Genomic DNA, 21,298 nt, shown 5'->3' with positions numbered 1-21,298 from the left:
CGCTAACCCAGCGAAGGACAGCCCTTCCCTGCAATGCAGTCCTGTCCTGGAGAGACCTGTGCTGTTCAGCGGCACCGAGGACATGCTGGGGCTGACCCGGCTTTGGATGGAGCCGCAGGGATGGAGCCGATCCCATCTCGCAGCTCCACGCATGGGGATGCCACCACATGGAGGCTGGATGTGCCGCAAAGCCGCGGGACAGCGCTGCGGCCGCCCGTGGCGTAGGTTGAGCCGTTGCGGCACTGGCACGCGGTGCTCAACCTGGGCTGGGTGGTGAGAACCAGGGCTGGTGCCGGTGTTGCAGGCAGGGCCGAGTGCCAGGGCTGGGGAGGGGATGGTGGCGATGGAGCTCCCAGATTTTCCAGTGCAGCCTTTCGGACCCTGAGGGTCTCCCGGTGCTGCCCGATGGCAGCCACAGCCCCATCTGCATTTGCAGGGCTCTGGGACCCTTCAGTCCTGTTCTTCTCCCAACACCTCCATCACCCGGGCTCATCCCTGGCTGCACTGCAATGGCACCATCCAGTGCAGAGGGTCAGAGCCTGACCTCCCGGCTGGGACTGAACCTCCTCCTCCTCCTGAACCTCCTCATCTTCCTCCTCCCTGTGCCATACCCGCGGTGGTCCCTTCCCTCCCCACGCACACAAGAGCACAACATCCAGCTTCTCCTGAAATCCCCCGGCTTCAGGAGCTGACCCAGGCTCCTTTTCCCGTCTTCTCACAGGAATTACCATACAGCTGCTGCAGAACCGTCCCGCTCCCCAGCCCGGCTGCAGGCTCCGTGCTGCCGCCCTCACCCTGCTCCCGACAGCAGTCGCCTGTGTCTGAAAGGCCCTTTTCCACCCGTGAATCACCCAGCGGGGCTGCCCCTCCCGAGCAAAGCCCTTGCTGCTGCTGCAGTGGGTTGACATAAGATCGTGGTCCCGCTCCCACTCCATACCGTGGTTTTCTTGGAGAGACCTCAGTGCTTCTTGCAGCCAGCAAGGGCTGGATACATCATGCAAGGCAGGGAAATAGAGGGCAGGAGGACTGAAGGGTATCCATGAGGGTAACTATTGTCCCTTGAGCTAATTAGCTGTCCCCCAGCTATTTTGTTAGGTGGCGAGGAAAGCGTGGGAGCAGGGGCTGCGGGGAACCGGAGGCAGGACCCAAAGCAAACTGGTTGCAGCATGTTTTGCCTTCGCTTATGTTTGTCCTCTCTGTGGGAAATGGGATGAAGTCGAGAGCGGGAGGGAGGGTTGCACGGAGCAGATGAAAGGGAGAGCGGAACGGGAGGGAACGGGGAAGATAAGCCCGATCCTCACCCCAGCAAAGGGCTGATGATAAAGGCCAGGAGCCCCAAGGCTGCGTACGGCCCTGCCCCCGTAATGGTTCCTCCAGATGGGCAGGAGCATCACTCCCACGGCCAGCGGAAAGCCAGGGCTGTGTAACGCCAACGTTGACTTTATGCACAGCAAAGCCCAGCGAGATGGAGGATAATAATTCTGTAAAGGGCAGGAAAAACTGGCAGAGCACTGGGAAATTTGGCAAGGGTAACATTTCTGTTGCAGACCACAGCAAAATCCTGCAAAGCCCAGAGCGTTCGATAAAGGATAATAGTTCTGTTACGGGGCACGGCGAGAGCTGCCAAGATGCTGAGACCTGTGATGTGGCACACAGCTCCGTTGCAGGCCCCGGCGGTGTCAGCAGAGGGTAATTGGAAAATTGAAGCAGCTTTGCTGCGTGTCAGAAAACTCAGGGCAGGCTGTTGAAGGCCGAGCAGCTTATCGGAGAGAGCAGGGACTCGCGGGTCTGGAAGAGTGGGACCCAGCGACCCGGACGGCTGCAGGGCAGGTGCCCCAGGCAGCTTTGGAGGTTTTTTTGGCACAGAGGGAACAGACAGTTTGATCCAGCTCCGCACCAGTGACACCCATCTCAGCATCCCCACCCATCTCTCAGCCACAGTGGAGCTTGGGAAAGGCAGGAGAGACTGAAGCAGAGGGGACGCCTGCCCAGGAAGCGGGGGAGGCGCAGGAGGGCAGCACAGGACCGTGCAAGGATGGAGCCAGGGCAGCCAGTTACAGCCGATACTTGAAAGCTAAATTTTGCAGAGCTCCCCCTTCCTTCAAATGGCACCGTCTGATGCAGAGGTGACGCAGGAAGCCCCCCATCAACGAAGCCAGCAACTGCCTCCACGAAGGTGCATTTGGCCCAGGGGCTGAAGGTCCACGTTTCTGGCCAGAAATCTGCCAATGGCACGAATCCTGACCTGGAACAGGCGTTTTCCCCCCTAGTTTCTACTGCTTAATCCATTGGTTCTTACGAGGTCTCCAACCACTGCCTCATCTTCCCCTTCAGCAGCAGGGAATGGTCTCAGAGGCACAAGCGACTGGTAGGGACTGGGAGGACGCCAGCACTGGCCAAAATGTAGCTGAAGGTTTTAGGACCATCTGCGGAAGAGGGAAATGAGTGGCCAAATGACGCTGAAAGAAAAGAGGGGGCAGAGAAGGCATAAAGAAGTATTTTTTCCGCACCGCCGTGGCTCATCGATACGTGCTCACCCCTCTCTGACAGCAATCCGGATGGGGAATGGCAGGGGAACCTTCCCCTCCGGACAGGGGCACAAAGGCAGAGGCTGAGAGCAGGAAAGGCCGCAGGGTGGGAGGGGAAGGCGCTGCTCTGCGGAGCTGAGCTACAGGGAAGGGGAGAGGAGTCAGAGCCCCCCATCGTCCCTCTGCACAAAGAGCACCCGCTGTTCCTCCTCCCACCGCTCCTCAGCATCAAGAGAGGGACAGCAGACCACAAAATGCTGGAATCGCTCTTCCCCCACTGCCAAGGTGGTCAAGGACACAAAACAGAGGCAAAAGGCACTTTCTTGGGGCCTTTGCTGTTGGCTTGCACCCAAAATATGTGGAGGGACAGCTGGAGTTTTTCCAGTACGGCACTGTAGCTGAGGGCACCCTGCCACGTCCTTTGCACCATGACTGTTTTGCTATGCACCATCCAGCGCTTTTCACCGAAGTCAGAGCTCCGGTGCCCGGTAGCAGCTGGAGGCTGTGACACAGCCAGCCTCCCCCTTTGATCCTGTCTTCTCTTTGGAGAAGAGTAGGGAAGAAAATTATGTCCAGGGATCCTTCTCAAGAAGACAAGGGACACCTCTTTTTTGCTAAGGATCACTGTCATCAACAGAAGTCGTTCTTGAGGCTCTTTACCCCAAACTACTTCCCCCTTTGATGCCTTCTGGTTCTTTAGCTGTCCCCAACTACCCAGCCCACCTGATGGTCACCAGCCTGGCACATCGCACCATGCTCTCACACAGCGTGAGCCTTCACCTTCAGTCTAACCTCTGCCTGGTCGATCCACAACACCGGTCCAACATGTCCCGACTGCAGCTCCTCAACTCAAACCCGTCATCAGCCCTGGACAACACCCAACACAGAAGAGATGCCCCCTTCTTGAGTGGTAAGCTTTGCCTGTGGGGTACAACAGAGGTCTGCCGAGACAAGAGCCCACCTTTACCCCTACCCACCACAAACTGGTAGCACTAAGTCCTAGGGAGTCCCCAGATGGGAAACCCAAAGGCGACACCTATCTCCAGTAAAGATTGGATGGTGACTCCATTCTTGCTCTTGAAGTTATTAGGGAAGAGGCTCCATTTAAATGTCACCTAACCCTGGCAAAGATGTAAACAGTCACGATTGCGTTTGCTCTACTCCAGCACCCACTTCAGCACAGTATTAATGACTACCCGGTGAAGTAGGACAACATCCTTTTTCAGAAACAAAAATGAATCTCCCAACGTGGGTACTCTCCAACAGCCTAAGTACCCTCATTTGCATTATGAATGCTAGTTAAATACATACACAATCTTCCGCTATGGTACAACCTTCCTAAATGAATTCCAGTGATAGGAAAAACAGACCAAAAGGACCCCCCTGCAATCCACACGGAGGAGCTGCATCCAGACTGCGAGCCAACCAAATGGCAGCTGTGGGGACAGAGAGTTTCTTTCTCCAGTGGAGGTGATGCGAGCCTGGAGGGGTTGATGTTTGGTCCCCAGTGAAGTGATGACGTGTAGGTCTTCTCTGCATAAGAAAGCAAACACCACTACAAATGCAGGTGCTGCAAAGCATCTATTTTCTAGCAGTTCAGTGACTACCACGGTCAAGGAGCAATACAATACGGAGGCAGCCTTGCCGCAGGCAGCGCAGAAGGAGAGGGGAAGCACAGAGGTGGACTCAAGGAAAGGGGCTCAACACATACGGGCACAAGGCAAACTAATCTGCTACTTGCAGCAGGGAGATGAAGAAAGAACAAAGCTGTCCTGAGAGAATGAGGCAAGATAAGGAGAATTGAAGGCGGAACAAGCCAAGGGTGTATTATGTGAGACGGGGCAGCAGGTCACAGCGCAGAGGGGAAGAGAACGATGATGGCAGAAGCTCTCTTTATTCAGCCACATCAGAAGACACAGGGCTAGAGCAACCCACAAAATCGTTTGTGCTACAGAAACAATTTACTTGACAGGTTTCAGCTGAGCTCTTGTCCAAACTACATATCTGTCACACTTCTTGCTCTTCCAGGAACGAAGGAAGGAAGCTGCCTTCCCAGAAGGGCAGAGGAAGGGGGGGGGGGAAGACCAAAGCTTTATAAAAGATAAAATTTATTGACTTTGCCCCTTGCACTTCTTGTACCAGTCCATCACAAGGAAAAAGCTAACCCTTAAAAACCACACACGCATGTGAAAGTTGGCCTAGGAGTCATCGAAAACCACCCCAAGTCCAAGACGATGAAGAGCTGTGAAACAGGTCTCTCTCGGGGCAGGAGGAGGGCAGCACAAAGCCTCAGGGGCTGCCTCAGTGACTGGCGAAGGGCTGAAGTGACAGTCCAGCCAGCCCCTCTCCTGCAGCTTCAGGCACATTTCCCGCACCCCTCCCAGCACTGTACTTTTAAATTGATTCCATTAAGCCAGCAAAAAGGTGTTAAGTTAAAACTTAACCTCCATTTAAACTTAATTTACATGGCTTTGGCTTGCACCAGTAAGTTTACAAGGGCAAATCACAACCATAAAATAAGTTTTAAAACAGTAAAACATATCCATGCAGGACTCTCGTTCGCCAAACTGGTTCTACCTCTGTCAGTGCCACCTGGGTTTAAGATAAAGCCTTACTCCTCATTTTCCCCTGAGGTACCGCATCTCACCCTTCAGCCTGGATGCTTCTCCACAGCACTAGTGCTAATTACCCATGCAGAGGGACTGCGGCCAGTTCACCCCTTCTGTTTCATCACACCAACATGATCAATTCCCAGCTCAGAAGCAAGGACGGTGTCAGAAACCCAAGTCCCAGACCCCTGGGGAAAACCTCCCGGTGCTGTGGAAGGGGACGATCCAGCAAAGAACAGACCTGACAACTAACCTGAGACACGACAGCCTTTTGTTCCAGTGCACAGGGGTTAGTTCACCCTAAAAGACTCATGAACAAAACCACATGTACATACACAATTAGAAAACATTTAATCCAGAGTTTGAGAGACTTAAAAAAATAATTTATTTTGAAATCATTTTGATGTGTGTGGCCTGCTGAGTTTCCAAGCATCCAGCCTAGCCAAGGCCAACCCTCCCCATCATACTCCCCTCTCCCAGCCACCGTAACCTTTTGTGCACGGTCCTGTTCCTAGACACATTCCAATGCGCTCCAAGGAAAAGAAGAATGAGCAGCTCATTACAAGGAAAGAAATTTCAAAAATGTGCCTCAGCAAGATGCTTTTTCCAAGTCCTTGGTGTTTTTGGTTTTTTTTTTGTTCCCCCCCTCCTTCTCAGGATAGCCATGAACTCCTCGGTGCGCTCCCAGCCTCCCACCACTTCAGCAGTTTGCCGCTTGGGGCTCTCGCTTCCTGACCATGCCCTCTGCCAAGATGGGATCAGCAGCGTTTTTCCCCACAAGCAGCAGGAAGGAACATTTTTGTTTACACTGAAATGTTCCCCTTCACTCTTCAGTCTCTCCGTTCCACCACAGTGGACCTTTGAACATTTGCACAGAAACATAGTTTAGTGATATGCTCGAGGGCAGCCATACTCTCTGTTCTGGTTCATATCCCCAAGTTTTCGGCAAATGCTCAGCCCATTTGATGTGCCTGCAGCCAACGCCATCTTTTTGGCGCTTGTCCCACGTGGATCTCCTTTTTGCCTTTGGCCACGTACTTGGCAGAGGGCTGGACCACAGAAGCCAAGTAAAGTGAGTTACCTAAATGTTATCATAGGGAACTGCAAGGCCAATGTTGTAGTTGTAGCCAGTCACTTCATCGTAGGAAGAGCGACAAATAGGAAGGACGCTTTCTACGGCCAGCTGGTCCCCTGAGAACTCATAGGCATAAATGATTCCTCGATGCCTGTACAAAACACAACCAGGACACACCATTTAACCTTCGCTATATATTTCAACAGGGGAAACGAACAAAGTTAGAGGCCATAAAGGATCAAAATTCAGTGCTTCAGAAGCTGAATACAAAAACCCATCCCTTCTGCACTAGGGCTGTCTGTGCAGTTTTAACAGAGAAAACTCCTTCCTGCCTCCTTCCAGGGACCCCACCAAGCTCTGCAAACGAACGGTGAATCATTCACTTTAGTACTGCAGAGACACAACTGTCATTTGCCGAAACATTTCTAATCTATGCAGGAAGGGGGAAGATAAGTACATTGTAGTTTGATAGTTCAATTAGATATGCTAACAGCCATCTGAGATGCAAATACCAAAACCTGGAGTTTAAATACCAGTAGTTTTCCTTCAGGAGAAGATATCGTTACTAATATTTAGAGCAAGGAAAGGGCTGCGTTCCCTGTCTGGCTTCAGTGGCTTTTACATTCCCCTGCTGAAAAAGAAATGCATTTTCTTGTGCTCAGAAGTAAATGAAGAGCCAATTCATCAATGGTTTTGAAAGCCTTCTCTTTAAACTTTTTTTATTTTATTTTTTAGATGCTATACCTTCTCTATTCCTGCTCTGGATCATGACTCAGGTGCTTAGTGTGCCATTTAAAAATATATAATAAAGCAGATCTTTGCAGTGCCAAAAACGCTACCCTTCAGAGCTGGCTTACTCACTTGCGGTGCACAGTAAGTTCATCGTCTGTGATGCTGGTGCCTCGGGGAGTTTTCTCATCAGGGATGTTTGCAGTGATGAGGCTATGAGAATTAAACCACACGTGGCGGACTGGATGTCTGAAAAATAACCCACAGCACTGGGTGAGATGCCACCTGCATTAGACTCCTAAAATCCAAGTTCAGTAAAGAAATCGCTCTGGATTAAACAAGAATTCATTTACATCAGTGCTCTCTCTGTGGCCAGAGGCTGGGAACCTGCACCTTTGGCTCTTCTCCTCCTGTCTGGAGCAGATAAACACAGCTTTTATCCCCATCTAGTGGGCTGTTACCAGAACACACGTGGAGGCCAGAAAGTATTTTAGACACTTGGCAGCACACAGGCTGCAGGGGATCTGGGCTGCCTGCTTGCTTTGCTGCTTTAAGGACTGCAGCAGCACACTCCTGGGAAGAGCAGGATGCTTCCCAAAATGAAGGACGGGGACACCCAGGAGCCCCACACCCCCAAGCACTGAGCTATGGCTGATTTAGAAATGCACTGTGTGGCACAAGCTAAGAGGTCTAGTCTTCATTCCTTTTCCTCTCACTGGTGAATAAACTAGCCCTGAACCATTGTAACAGCATTTACTGTTCAAGTAGGAAGAACTTATCTTCTCAAATTAAGATGGCTCGTCTCCACGACCCTATCGTGTCTCTTGTCATCTCCCTTAGCCTCTGCCCTTGCTTTCCATTCATGACACCGGGCTGTAGGCATGGATAACACCACACACACCTTCTTATCTATGAAGGCCTTTTTGACTGAAGTGATCCCCTCTGATTCCTATATAAACAGTTTATTACATGTTTAATCTAATGGTTTCAGTTTTAGTACCCCCCCAAAGCTCAGATCTGCACTGCCTGCCCTCCTTCTTGGCGTGTTCATTAGTGCTGCTCCAGGAGACAATCAATGCAATATTGTCCTTAATGCATCAGCCGCATCACAACGGGCTTTATAATTCACAGGGTCAAAAGAGAAGGAGATACCTGCTATTAATCAATGACAACTTCAATGTGAACTTCTCTGACTGTAAATACCTCATCTAGTGCCTCTTTGGGGAAGATGCATTAAAAAAAAAAAAAAAAGATCAGGATTTATCTGTTCATTTTATTAAGGGTATCACTCAGACTTACAACGGGCTAAATCCTTGAGGTCTTCATTCAGACAAAGCTAACTCCCTGGGAATTGTGCCTTGATCGGGATACCGTAATTTGGCTGTAGCAACTAACAGTCTTCTGTCAACTCCAGGATACTGATCTCTGCTTGTACTTTCAGTACTGTACTTCTTGTGCTTTCAGTACAAACTGGTATTTTAGTATTTAAATGAGTTTCAATACCAGCCTAGCTTTGATCGTTACCGCTAAGGGAATGTGTGAATGAGGTGCACAGAAACACAGGTACAGTGTAAGGATATAGTGGACAGAGATAGCCAGAACCAGTCACTCTGAAGACAACAGCCACTAGTCCAGCATTTTAAATCCAAGGTTCAGTAAATACTGGTTGGGGATGGGGCAGGGAGAAGACGCTAACCGAGCTTCACGGAAAATCCAGAGGAAACAACTTCCATGCTCCCTTATGCCGACTGAAGCACTCTTTTTAACTAATGAGTAAAAAGCCTACGACAGCTAAAGGGCACACACAGAAACACGCACAAGACTCCAGGTGGGGAGGCAATCTGTTCCCAAATCACATGAAAACTAAATAGAACTCTCAGAAGCTTTAGACATGGGCTTGTTATCATTTTGGTCCTGGATCATCCCCTTCCCACATTCCTCCTGTCAGTCAAATCCGATAAACACCCTTGCAATAGGACCCCGCGCAGACAAAGTTACCTAGCGTGCATTTCCCAGAGTTTGGTGCCCATCCGTTGGTCCCACACACAGACCAGGCCCTCTTCTCCTCCACTGACGATCTTCCAGTCATCCATCTGGACCGCAGACACTCCTAACTGGTGGGCATAGAGGGAGCACAAAGATTCGCTTTTGCGGAGATCGAATACCCTGACCCTAAACGAAAGCAAATAACGAGCAGAGATAAAAACAGCTGTGGAGCTGCAGCCTGTGGGTTCTGAGAGCACAAGTACTTTTGGGGTTATGAAAATATGTCTAGGACAGGGCCAAAATGCAATACAGTTGACACTTTTTACCACTGAATTTTTACTCTGACTTCTATTATCAAAGATTTTTTGAGGCAGACTTCTCCCACCACACAGGACCTCTCTGTCACTTTACAAGTCCTAGGTGATACAAAATGTAAGTTAAATTTGGAGAAATCTCCTCTATCTGTACCTCCCCAAATGTTAGCAATGCCGTGAGGCATTGCGTACTGTGTTTTGGGCATACTGCTAACACATCCTACCCCTTGGTACCTAAGCCATGTCCACTATGGCCGAGAGATAATATTATTATGACGACCAAGGAAAGGGCTATTATGACAAAGATTTAGGAAGAGACGAAACGTGTGGCAATTCAAAAGACAAGTCAAGGGGTTTGTACGCTTGAGTTCACCACCAGTCTTGAAACGAAGCTATCCACAAGCACCCAGCAATCAGCATCTCTTCCGATTTCAGAAACACAGCTACTGACTGCGGGCAGCTTTTAGGTACATCTGGTTTTCAGAAGTTATTGATCGCTCAGACAAGGCATTTTGAAGAGAAATGTACCAAAGACTCGGCTAGAAGCAGAACTATAGAAAAAGAGCTTAGGATTTCAACCGCTGCAACAAGTCCACAAAACCAGTTAAAGCTAATGGTGTTAAGTTTTAAATCCAGCACGTAACAAAGGAGTATGTTTTTTGATCCTTATATATCAAGATTAAAAGATAAAGCAAAGTACATAAGCGAATAAAAAATTGCAGTGAGTGAAAACAGAAGTAAAAGGGAAATACTGATCTCAGATTTGAAAACAAGCCAGAGAAAGTTCCTCCCAGCTGATGGCTATCAAGAACGAAACCATCAGGTACGCATTAATTCCAGAAAAGGCCAAAACACACTTGTTCCAACACATTAACTGTACTTTATTCCATACCCCTGCTATGATCCTAATGGCATTGCAAGTCTTTCCTTTCCCTTTCTCAAATGGAGATTGCATCACATGCTTTTACAAATAACACATTTCAGCAACTGAAATAAAAGGCAACAGAACAGTCCAAAGCTCCAACAGAGCAACATCCATCTGACATGCAGACAAACACGCTGGAACAGAGCGAGGAGCACGCTACGCTTTGTGTGGCTCCGCAGTCACCCTTAGGAAAACCCCATCACAACAGTTGCTGATGGTGAAAAGGACTCCTTGCTTTCTCCAACTCCAGCGGAGAGAAGCTTTGGCTACATATTAGAGCTATGCTTTGGGTTAGGATGGGGTATTTTGGAAGTGTTCACACCCAGCGCTGTCCCTGTCTTACTGCATGTGTTCTGCATGGCAATCAAAGCTTCTTCTGTTTGGTAAGCACAGTTGGAAACAAAGATTGATTGTATCCTGGTTATTTCATTAGCAAGGGCCCAGGTTTCAGGCAGGTGTCCATTCTGGCACACCCTTGGAAGAATCAGAGGCACTCCTTGAGTTGTTCAGATGTGCTTAAAAAAAAACCAAAAACAAAACAAACCACAAAAAAAGGAAAAGCATTTTGCAAATCCAATGTGATGCTCTAATGCAGACTTGGCACGGCCCTCCATCTCCTGCCTCAACAGCTGGGCTCAGTGGGAGCACATCAGATTCATCTGAGTTCAAGGGAGCTGTAAGGAAGGTGTTCTCGTCACCAGGCTTTGACTATCTTAGAAGTAAGCTCACTTGCCTTTAGAGAGTATGGAATACGTGTTTTGACCCACACTTTCAGCAGCAGTACACAATGGGCTTGCCATATGTTTGCTTTCCCAATGCTATTCCGTCTTCGGTTCCACCAAGGCGGCGACTGCTGTTGTGCAGTGCATCAGCACTCGCTCCCTGTTATCAGACCTCTTGCCAGTGTGAAGCGCAGCTAAGTAATCAAATACATCAACAATGCTTCAGGAGTATTTTTTGATGGAAAGAGATTTTATAGGCCCCACCAAAAACACTTCATTTCAACAGGGTGGTCTGTGTTACTTTTCAAAATCATGGCTTTGAATAAAAGAACAGCATATACTAGTAAAATTGTGAAAGTGCTATATTTAATTCCAGCTCCGTAATAGGGCTATGGAGGTTCAAGCCACATCCCACCTGCGGATGCCCAGCGCCTATTAATACCCTTCACGCAGCACCACATGAGGAACTGACCTCCGAGACGCACATGGTCTCGTCTCCTGGATGCCAGTCTTATTTGCTGAACTATTGATTTCCAACTTCTTGCTATTTTAGTGATGGCCAACCCCTGAACTCGGTCAATGCTCGAGCTGAAAACCTGAAAAGCTTTCTGGAGGGGAAAGCGCGCAGACATCTACTCTAGTACAAAGGGAATAAATTTCCATCTCACTTAAGGGTTATCAACTTTATCTACTCTCCCATCATTGTGCAAGAAATCAAAATTAGAGGTAGTTTTACTGGGGTGCTTTGGAAAATCAATTATCTGCTTTTAAGGAAAAACAACTCCCAAGGATTCAATTACACATGTCAAACTTCAGATATTTCCTTTATCCTCTTTGCTGAGAAAGTGCGAGGTTTGCTCGCACTGCCTATTCACTGAGAAGGAAAAAAAAGCTGTTTGACAAAATAATCATTTTTGCAAGCTGCTGCACTGGCGGGACAGAGGTCTGGGATTTGGCAAAGGGAAGCATCCGCCTTACAATCTGATACCCACCACCACACCAGACCACCACCTGCAGCCCGATGCCCAGTGCAGAAAGGAGGAGGGAAGGAACAGGGAGCCATTAGACACTGGCTCCTCGCCATCCCACATCTCCTTTGGTGCACTGGATCAGACCCCACAAATAACTAGCCAAAAAAAGAAAATGTAAAAATTGGACTCAAAGGGTCCTTTTAAGCACTTTAATCCTTTCGCACTGACTGCTCCCAGCGCGTCCATTCCTGGCACCAGATATTGTGCTGGGAAAATCCTGCTCCCCAAGCCAAGGAGTTAAAGAGAAAGCTGCTAATCAGCTAAATAGAAGCTGGAATCTGTTCATATGAAAGTCTCTTTTTTTTGTCACCTGAGGGACATCACAGTGCTCCGAAATACACTCTTGACATCATTTGGCAGACGGACCCCATCTCATCCTACATGATTCATCCCTTAGGTTATTTTTTTAATATCAGAAAGTGAGCTTTTAAATGCCAAACTAATTTTGCGGGTGGTGGTGGGGAAGTGGAAGATATTCCAAGTGGTCTCGCTGGGCTGTACACCAACTGCGTCCACCAAATGGCTTAAAAAGAAAGTCTTCCCATGGTGCTTTCTCAAACAAAGCAAACTGGCAGCCACATCCAACTATTACCTAATATTTTGTTCCTGAAGTTCACGCAGGCTGCATTTGAAACATTAGAGGAGAAACAAATTCGAGCAGGTCCAGATGTAGGACAGCAGGACAGGAAGTAAGCTAATTTGAGATGGGTTACAGCTCTCGGTAGTACCTACCTTCTGTCCTTATTGCCTGTAACAAGCATGTTTGGAGGACTGTTCTGGAGGTTGACACATGTAAAGTCACCTATCGAGTTGCCCATCTTCTTCAAACACTGACTTGTTTCCAGATTGTAAAGAAGAATCTGGCAGAAAGAGAACAAACACCGGCTAAATGTAGCATGAGCACAACAACTACATTTTGCTGCAGCATAAAGTAGAGCAGAGTTACTACCATCAGAGATGGTTCGCAGGACTCATTTCTCAATGTGCTAATACATAACCAAGATACAGATCTACCCCTATTAAGAAGGGCAACAACACCCCCAGAAATGAGGAAATCAAGTTTCACAATGGAATCCATCAAGAAGCAGGGATGCGAGGCTCTTGCCAACCAGTATCAGATGGGTATGGCTCTCAGGCAGGCAAAGCAAGCCATACAGATTTTCTCCAGGTCAAGTTTTTAAGGCTTACGTGGAAAAGCAAATAGTTTCTTCATCAATTTTAATATTTGAAAGAGTAGTAAAAGTAAACAGAATCAACATTTAGAAGGTTCAGACAGATGGACTGTGCAAGAAAGATTCAATCAAATACAGCAAAAATTGAAGAGCAGAACTGAACACTGACTCAGCGCTGACAGGCCCTGCTGATGGCTTTTGTACAGATCACGCGGCAGGAACAGATTAAGAGAAATATTACATCTGAAGCGGCAGTTCAGATGGGAAAAGAATAAAAACAACTCTGATTCTAAGCAACATCCAAGATGATTCGACCACAGACTGGAAGAGAGGTACGAGTTGTTTTCCGTCTGTTCACCCTCCTCTCCTTTGCGCAGCCATCAGTTTTATCACGTTCGCTGCCTTTCCTATGGGGCCAGATGAGATTTATCTAGTTGGCCCTTTCAATTTAGGAGAGCAAGTATTTTTAGAAACAGAAAAATGTACTGGTCAAAGCCCAGTGGAGCTCAGCACAGCACCTGGTCTTACATAACTTGATAAACATTATTAAATTTCATGGTGATGCTCCTTAATTTAAAAGAAACCAATGGCCATAAAAAGAATAACGGTAGTTAAAACATCAGAAAAAACTTATGGCTTCCATGGCAACATCAGCACGGCTATGTCAACATCACATCAATATTCTTAATTTCTGCTTTTCTGATTATATCCACATGCAGCTTAATAAATATTACACTATCTGTACATATTATTTCAACATTTGCCAGAACAGCCATGGTGATGCTGCCTGGCCTTTTACTTCCTATCTGTGCAATTTTAGTAAGCATCTGAAAGGTCGAATTAAGAGAGCAGGAGGGGATCATTTTGTGATGGATGCCTCTAGGCAACAAAAGTGAAGCTTTAAAAATCTCTAGGAATACTGCAAAGAAAGGCAGAGAATTTGCAGGTTTCCTCCATCTGCCATTTCTCCCAACTAAAGAGCAGGCATGGTTTTATTCAGCCATGTTATCAGCTTCCTATTAGGATCAACACATTCATACCTGACTTCCCCAGTTGCTTATAATATTTATAATCTCCCAGCCAGTTCCCCTTCCCTTCTCTTTGTGAAGCTACCTGCCTCAAATACCAATCTTTAGCATGTAATTTTTCATCCTTAAGACCCAAAAAACCAAAGCAATTTTACCCAAGCTCTGTAAAGCAAGGAAGACCCTACCTTTGCAGGGAGACTTAGGACATAAAAGTTGCTAAAAAATGAATTTTAGCTTCCATACCTACAAAAAGTTGCCACAAACTGCATGAAAGCGTTAGTCTTCGAGGTAAAGACCAATTTACAGCCTGTTCTCACTTGCAGCACAGCTTCCAACAGCTCACGAACCAAAACCAGAGATAATGACATCCTGGCAAAGGTACTTTGCACAGTTTTCAGTGCAAAGAAAATTAATATCTGTGCCTGGCAACCAAATTTCTCCTTGGAAAGTTTTTGAACAAAAGACAAAGTCAACAGACTGCTGAATTCAACTTAGGAACAATAAACCATCAGGTCAACAGCGATGTATTCCAGCTCCCAGTTGAGCCCCTGAACCAGCCCTTCCCAGCTGCACGTTAAAAACTCTGGAGAGGAGAGGGCCAAACGCTGCTTCCTCAAAGTCCCCTGGGGCTAATACTTAAAGTGAACATCCATAAACTATTAATTTATCTAAATGACCATAGCTCCCATCTATCCTATAAACATATGATACATACTTGAAAATTCAGTTATGGCCATAAAAGACTATAATGAAAAATTGCTTCCACATAGCATTTAAAGATTCCCCTGTTTTACACCAGAGCAAATATTACATAGTCTTCTGCTTGCAGTCTCAATTTTAGACCCCCAAGGCAATCCTCATATGTAGGTAGCACCAGTCAAAAAATTATTTATTTGTCCTCACGTAACTTGTAGACAGCCACCAATTTAAAAGTGTTTGCATCTAAGAAAGAGAATCTGTAAAAAAATAAAGGTTCAGATCCACAAAACTGGAAGAAAAGCTTTTGTCTCATCATCTTCTCCTACCCCCTCCAATTCCTTCTCTTCTCACGTCAGTCTCCATTCTTTTAAAGACTTGGGTTGGTGTTTTTTGGTTTTGATTTTGTTTTTGTTTAATTTTATAATGCACATGTGTATTTCTAGCCAATTAGCCCTATCATTGGAAGAAAGATTCTCTTTGTGATTTTTGGTATCCAGGTTTTACCTGGCTTTAAATTCAACTTCTGTCTTGAGCAATTTTATGGTCTGCAAATGAATTTCAAAGCCTTATCCTGATAAACCAACAGGTAAAGAAACAAAAAGAACTCTGAATGCTTTTTTAAGTCTGAATAATAATTTCTTGAAGACAGGGATTTTAAAAGCGTACTGATGACAATTTTGAAGTCGTTAGAACACTTCTCATGAGCTCTCCTGTAATATCCCAAGGCAACAAGGATTTTCTTTACAAAGGCCAAGGAGAAAGAAACAAAATACTTGGTCAATAGGGACTTGAAATAAGGGCCTGTATGTTAAAGGGCAGATAAAGCATAAGATCTTTAGAAGGTTTATAATCTTATAATGCACACTGCAAAGGGATTACCCTTTTAAAGATATTTATAATCCTATAATGGACACCCAAGACCAGTGACCTAATAGGTACCAAACTGAAGGTAAGTGAACCAAGAGCATTTGGGTGTGAAATGAAGTACCCTGGGATAACACGCTAACGAGCATCCCTTCCCCCAGCGGGACTTGGGGGACACAAGGGAGGAAAAGCATTAAATACTCTGTGCAGATGTATCAGGATGAACGCACAAAATAAAAAAAGTGTTACCTATTAACATTGTTCAAATGAAAAAGTCTGAGTTATTGGATAAGAGCCAAGCAATCTCCCAGAATGCTTAATAATTCAACAAGCCAGAAATAGCCAGAGTACCTTTACCATTATGTTTAGTTAAAGACCACAGAGATTAGAAAACACATTATCCATCTCAGAGGCGATTCTTTCCATGTTACAAGTCCCTTAACGACCTTTACCATCTCTCCCTCTCTCTCTCTCTCTTTTAATAAGGCTGAGCAAATGGGACTTCATTTTATCCGATTGCCACAGACTAGTGGTATTAATTATTCATGCTCATACTCTCTCTTTTGTTAAGGCAGTGCATTAGACTAATTTCCCTCTTTACTGGGCGAGTTGGGCAAGTCTCAACCTGTGGCCACTGTTCCCAGATAGATGCGCCGAGAAGCTGGCAAATTCATGAGACCAGGCAGAGGAAGAAAGGAAAAGTTACTGTACTTCATGAAACTGCAGTGGGTATGGGGAAGTCTCTTTAAATGCTGTCCAAGAACTCAGGAAAGACGATGAAGTTAATTCACAAAGAATTAAAGTCTCTGTAGCCAGAATAGCTAAGCCGTGAGCTTTGTTACATCTTGCAGCTAAGTGAGGTCAAACGTGGTCGATGTACTCTGGTTGAGATACTTCCAAGAAAAACCAAGGAATTGAAGGAAATGCTGTTGATGGAACTCTTCCATGCACGTCCAATACCCCAGCAGGTGTTTTGGGATCCTGTGTTGTTGGAGATGTCTTTTTTGGATGGAACATTAAAACAACAAATCCCCAAGCACTTGTTATCAAAAAGCCTGTGGTACTTTCAACAAGAGCAGGGGTGTTCAACCCACTGTCCTGGCCGAAAGCCAGCCGACAACTGCTTTGTGAAATAGCTAGTTTCCCTCCGCAATCGCATTTCTGCTTCTTGTCAAAAGTTACCACATCGCACGGCGAGTGAAAACTGAGCTGTCTCTCGGAATTGGGCGAAGCACTCCATATATATTTACTTCTTATTTAGATGAAGTATTGAACCAAGTCTCATAAATATCAGCAAAAAGTATACTGTAAAACCACATTCAAACCCTACATCCTTTTCCTTACTAAATAACACACAGGATACATTAAAGAACCACTTTCTCAGAAAGAACTGTCGAGGATAGAGGTTTCTACCTGTCATTTTAGAGACAGAGGATCAAAATAAAACAAACAAACAAAAAAAACCCCAACTGAGTTGCTCAAAGAGGCAGAGGAACAAGCAGCAAGATTGGGAACAGAATTTGCATTTATTTTCAGATTATGTTTCTCCTCCTTTCCTTCTGCCCATCCCTCTGCCAACCAGAAAAAACACTGCCTGAATACACACAAATATTGCCAACGAAAGAAAGGGTCGTGAAATTTCAAGTCCATCATGAACAAAAAGGGATCTGGTTTTTCCTCAGGTCAAAACCATTCAATTCAAAGGGTACCTAACAAAAGCGACAAGGCTATTTCATATGCATTTGCCGCAGAAGTCATCAAATTAAGTACAACATATGGTACACGCTGCTGCAAGTTTGAATTTTATTTCTAAAGGGATGTGGAAAAAGAATATTTTCAAAGTTTACAAGCCTCAGGGGCACAGTTTCCCAGTACAAATGTATTGAGTTGCCTACTGTAAATATGGCACATAACACTGCAACAACAACAACAACAAATTTGACTATTAACAAATGCAAGGTCAGCATATTGATACTTGTACACAGAGGTAAGTGTTCTGGCTCCATAAATTGAAAGATGAGCTAAGATTTAAAAGGAGCAGCTGAGGGAGACAGACAGACAATCAGAGAGAAAGAAAAAGAGTAAATCATACACAAAACAGCCAGTAAAAAAAAAAATTTAAAAAGCAGTTAATATACATGAATAATGGATGCTTGATTTAAAAGCAGTTTACTCCAATATGATGTAATTTTTGACAATCAGCCAGAGAGACTATTTTGCAAGCTCTTGCCAGATATAAGTCATTGTGTAAAGCCGGTAACACAACCGTTTCTCTGAGCATGTGGAAAATTGACTTTCATGCCATCCTAAAGGTGACTTTATGTTGGCAAACGAGAACTCTTTATTTCGCATGCGCTGAGCTGTACCAGGCAGCCTCAAGCAATGCTTAAAGACCCACACAGAGGACTGCAAAAAAATAACAGAGTCTAATCAGCTTGCAGCAAATCTAGCAGCAAAAAAGAGCCAGCCATTCACACTACCCGGTCCTCCAAACATCTACACCTGCCGTAAAAGTTACACTAAAGCCAAAGACAAGCGTAGTTTGGTTTTTCCTTTTAAGTTTTCATCTGACTGGAGTTAAAAAGTAAGACTGCAAGCTGGTAGCAAGAAGTAGAGCCAAGTATTGTGCAGGCAGGCAGCGCGCAAGCTTCGGCATCGTGACTCTGCCAACGCACCTGCAACCCTTGATGTTCCAGCACTGGACACTGCCGGAGCCTGGGCTGCCAGCGGCCGGGGCTCTGCCAGCCTTGATGGGTTTGTGATGTGGACAGATGTCTGCTAGGACCTGGAATGAGGTCACCAGACTCATTTGACTTGTGGCTGAAGATTGATGTAAGAGTTCAGGTACCCAGAGATGAAAGGATATTATGTTTACCCACTGAACCACCCACTCGCTAAAAGACAAGCCCTAGCCCAGAAACACATTTTCCCTAACCTAAGGATAGGACAGGGAAAAGGAAGGCAAGGTAATTCTCAAAAACTGAATGAACTCTCTTGGTTTCATAGATTACCACCTTGAATACTCATGGCACATCCTAGCAGCTATATCTTCAATACCTGAGATGCTTACCTAAGCAGCTGTGCCAATTTCGAGGTATTCACATTAATGTACAAATAGGGGGGAAAAAAAAAATCAAAACAAAACCACTACAGAATGTCATTAACATCAGCCAAGACAAAAAGGATTTTTTTTTTTTTTTAACTTGCAAAATTATTTCTGGTCATTTACAAACACAGGAAAAACAAGATGGATGATTGTTACTTTTCAGCAAGAGAGGGGTTAATCGATACGTCATGCAAAATTTAAGCAAGGAAAACTTCTAGTCTCTCTGCTGGACTGTATTTCTTGCAGTGCCTGACTCAAAAAGTTACACAGTTCAGATCCTTGGAAGGAGTTCTGTCTTGCCTGTATGGTACCAAAGAGTTTATAAAGAAAAAGGTATTTAAAACACTTTTCACCTTCAAAGATCTGCTAACGCTCTACAGTCCTACAGCTCCCCAAAGAGAAATGTTTGGGCAAGTCCCATATGTTCAAATTCAGTCACTAGTAAGACCTGCCCTTCTACTGGTATGAAAACAAGAGTTCATAAAGATCAATTTATTGAAAACTGGACTATTTACAAGGGCCACAGTGGTCAACAAAACTGAAAAAAAACCCCTATTTTTTTAAACAAGACAAAATCAAGATAAAAAAATATTTGAAGTCTTTGGAACTCCACGAGAACAGGATACAACACAACATCAGAAAAGACAATGCAAGCTTACCAGTAACAAAGAGGAGGATTTTAGTTAAAATAAGGTGCAAGAAAGATGTCATGGCTTATATAAAGCAGCTATGACCTAAATACATCATCCAAGAGAGACTGTAGAGTATGAAATTCAATTTAAAGGATTATTTAAAATTTGCTTTTCACTTACTATTAGTTCATAACATCCATTTCAGAGTGGTTAATTCTACTGAATACACTCGCATTAGCAAGCAGTTGAAGAACTCTGTGGCAACATTAAATACAGGAGCAAAACTAGGCAGTATTTCAATGGCTGCTGAAAAGAGACAGGTGATGTTGAATGCCGTTCATCAAGTACAAGCCAATCACCAGCTCGAAACAGATGAAAAAGCGACAGCAGAACAAACAACTCCCAAGACATCTGATCTCAACATATCTAGCCTTCTGTTCCTAAGTTGGAGGCTCTAAAATCATTACTGTCCTCCCTTCACTCCTCTCTTCCCCATCTATCTGTTCTGCAATAAGGTTCAAGTTTGCGCACAAAGCAACCAAAACCACAGACATACTCTGAACCCTGCCTTAACACGGATGTAACATAAAAAGGAGTTCTTCAGCTGCATGAGTTTAAAATAAAATTCTCTTTCATGCTACATGAAGTTTCTTTGATGGAAAAAAACCCCAAATCCTCCCATGTTGACTACCTTCTATCACCAAGAACTGTTGAATACGTCAAAAAATTTCAACTAAATTTTAAATACAGGAGGAAGTTGGGTTTAGTGTCCGTGCCCCGCGCTCCCCCAAGAAAATAAAGCACCTACAAATTTCATAGAAATAATCCACAAGCAGGAGAGAGCTCACCTGAAGCTACAGTATGAGACCAGACTTACTTGAACAGCAGACGGTCCACTCAGGGAAGCTTATATCAACTATGAGAAAAGCTTCAGTCAGATCCTACAATTCAGCGAGATAATTGCATCAGAAATCAGATGCTGTTAATCCTGGCAGTTATAGTGCTACCTGTTTAAGAGGTTTATAACCTGACATGGAAAGGACCAAAGCCAGCTCCACTTTAAGTCTGTGGTTTTAATTTGATATACAATGCTCAAACCCAAAATTCAAAACAAGTGAATGCCAAGACTTTGTCATGTTGTTGCAGCATTGAGATCACAGGTCTCCAAACTACATGACACAAGGTAATATGTTATTCGCTAGACACCATCCTTCAAGGCATGTCCACTGGATGTCATGAGCACCACTTCAGGTTGAAAGGGAAAGCCAGGGTCAGGGTTTTCCCTTTGGTTCATTATCTGGTCTATGTTATTAGCCACGTATGAGCCTAGATGGAAACACAGATCTTACTATTTTCCTTAAATTCCAAATTCTCGAAATACTACATTCCACGTTGAGTTAATACAGCTGAAATAACCGTTACTAAAGACATTTCTCTTAGCTTAACATAGAACAAAGAGCTCCAGGAGCACTAAACAGACAAATTTTCAAGAAACAGCATCATACTTGGGTTGTCTGATGCTTATTGAAGTCAAACTTCTCACAGATGAAGCATTTATATTCTCCCATCTCTTCTGCACGGATACCTGTCATCTAACAGTAGGCAAGTCTATGCCACAGATTTTATATTTTTCTCCTCTCTGACATAAAAGTTCCTACAAAATTTATGCCTCAGATCTCTACTCTGCTGTCAAATTTGGTTAAAATTAGACAAGGATTAAAAAAGAGAGAGGGAAAAAGATGGTTTCCCTAACTATATTTTCATCAGGAAGCAGATGACTAGGCAGTAGCATCAGGATTATGAGCACTAAAGAAAAAAAATACCCCTCAGGAAAAACAAAGAAAACCCCAAACTGAGAAGAAACACAGCTTCCCCACT

The 21,298-nt window shown here is 45.0% G+C and overlaps 1 protein-coding gene across 6 annotated transcripts in view; it reads right to left on the bottom strand.

Moving 5' to 3' along the window:
- Window positions 1-5,498: 5,498 nt before the first annotated feature.
- The window catches only part of FBXW8 (F-box and WD repeat domain containing 8), a 52,179-nt gene continuing 36,379 nt past the window's right edge, over window positions 5,499-21,298 (bottom strand). The window contains exons 9-13 of one of the 6 annotated variants that reach the window (XM_087768817.1): window positions 18,358-18,467; window positions 12,652-12,779; window positions 8,940-9,113; window positions 7,074-7,190; window positions 5,499-6,363 (exon numbers count right to left, since the gene is read on the bottom strand). In XM_087768817.1, coding sequence (XP_087624943.1) covers window positions 6,219-6,363; window positions 7,074-7,190; window positions 8,940-9,113; window positions 12,652-12,779; window positions 18,358-18,467 — 674 coding nt within the window. In that variant the 3' untranslated portion in view covers window positions 5,499-6,218. Of the gene's footprint in view, window positions 6,364-7,073; window positions 7,191-8,939; window positions 9,114-9,137; window positions 11,083-12,651; window positions 12,780-18,357; window positions 18,468-21,298 lie in introns of those variants that run through there. The other 5 variants (XM_087768818.1, XM_087768819.1, XR_015707245.1 and 2 more) reach the window with 5 other exon arrangements.

This window comes from Nipponia nippon, unplaced genomic scaffold (genome assembly GCF_047370975.1).
Source record: "Nipponia nippon isolate SJK-2023a ecotype South Korea unplaced genomic scaffold, ASM4737097v1 scaffold_30, whole genome shotgun sequence".
In the NCBI taxonomy this organism is placed as follows: Eukaryota; Metazoa; Chordata; class Aves; order Pelecaniformes; family Threskiornithidae; genus Nipponia; species Nipponia nippon.
Note: the sequence above shows the minus strand (reverse complement) of the source record. Positions and strands in the feature narration are given on the sequence as shown.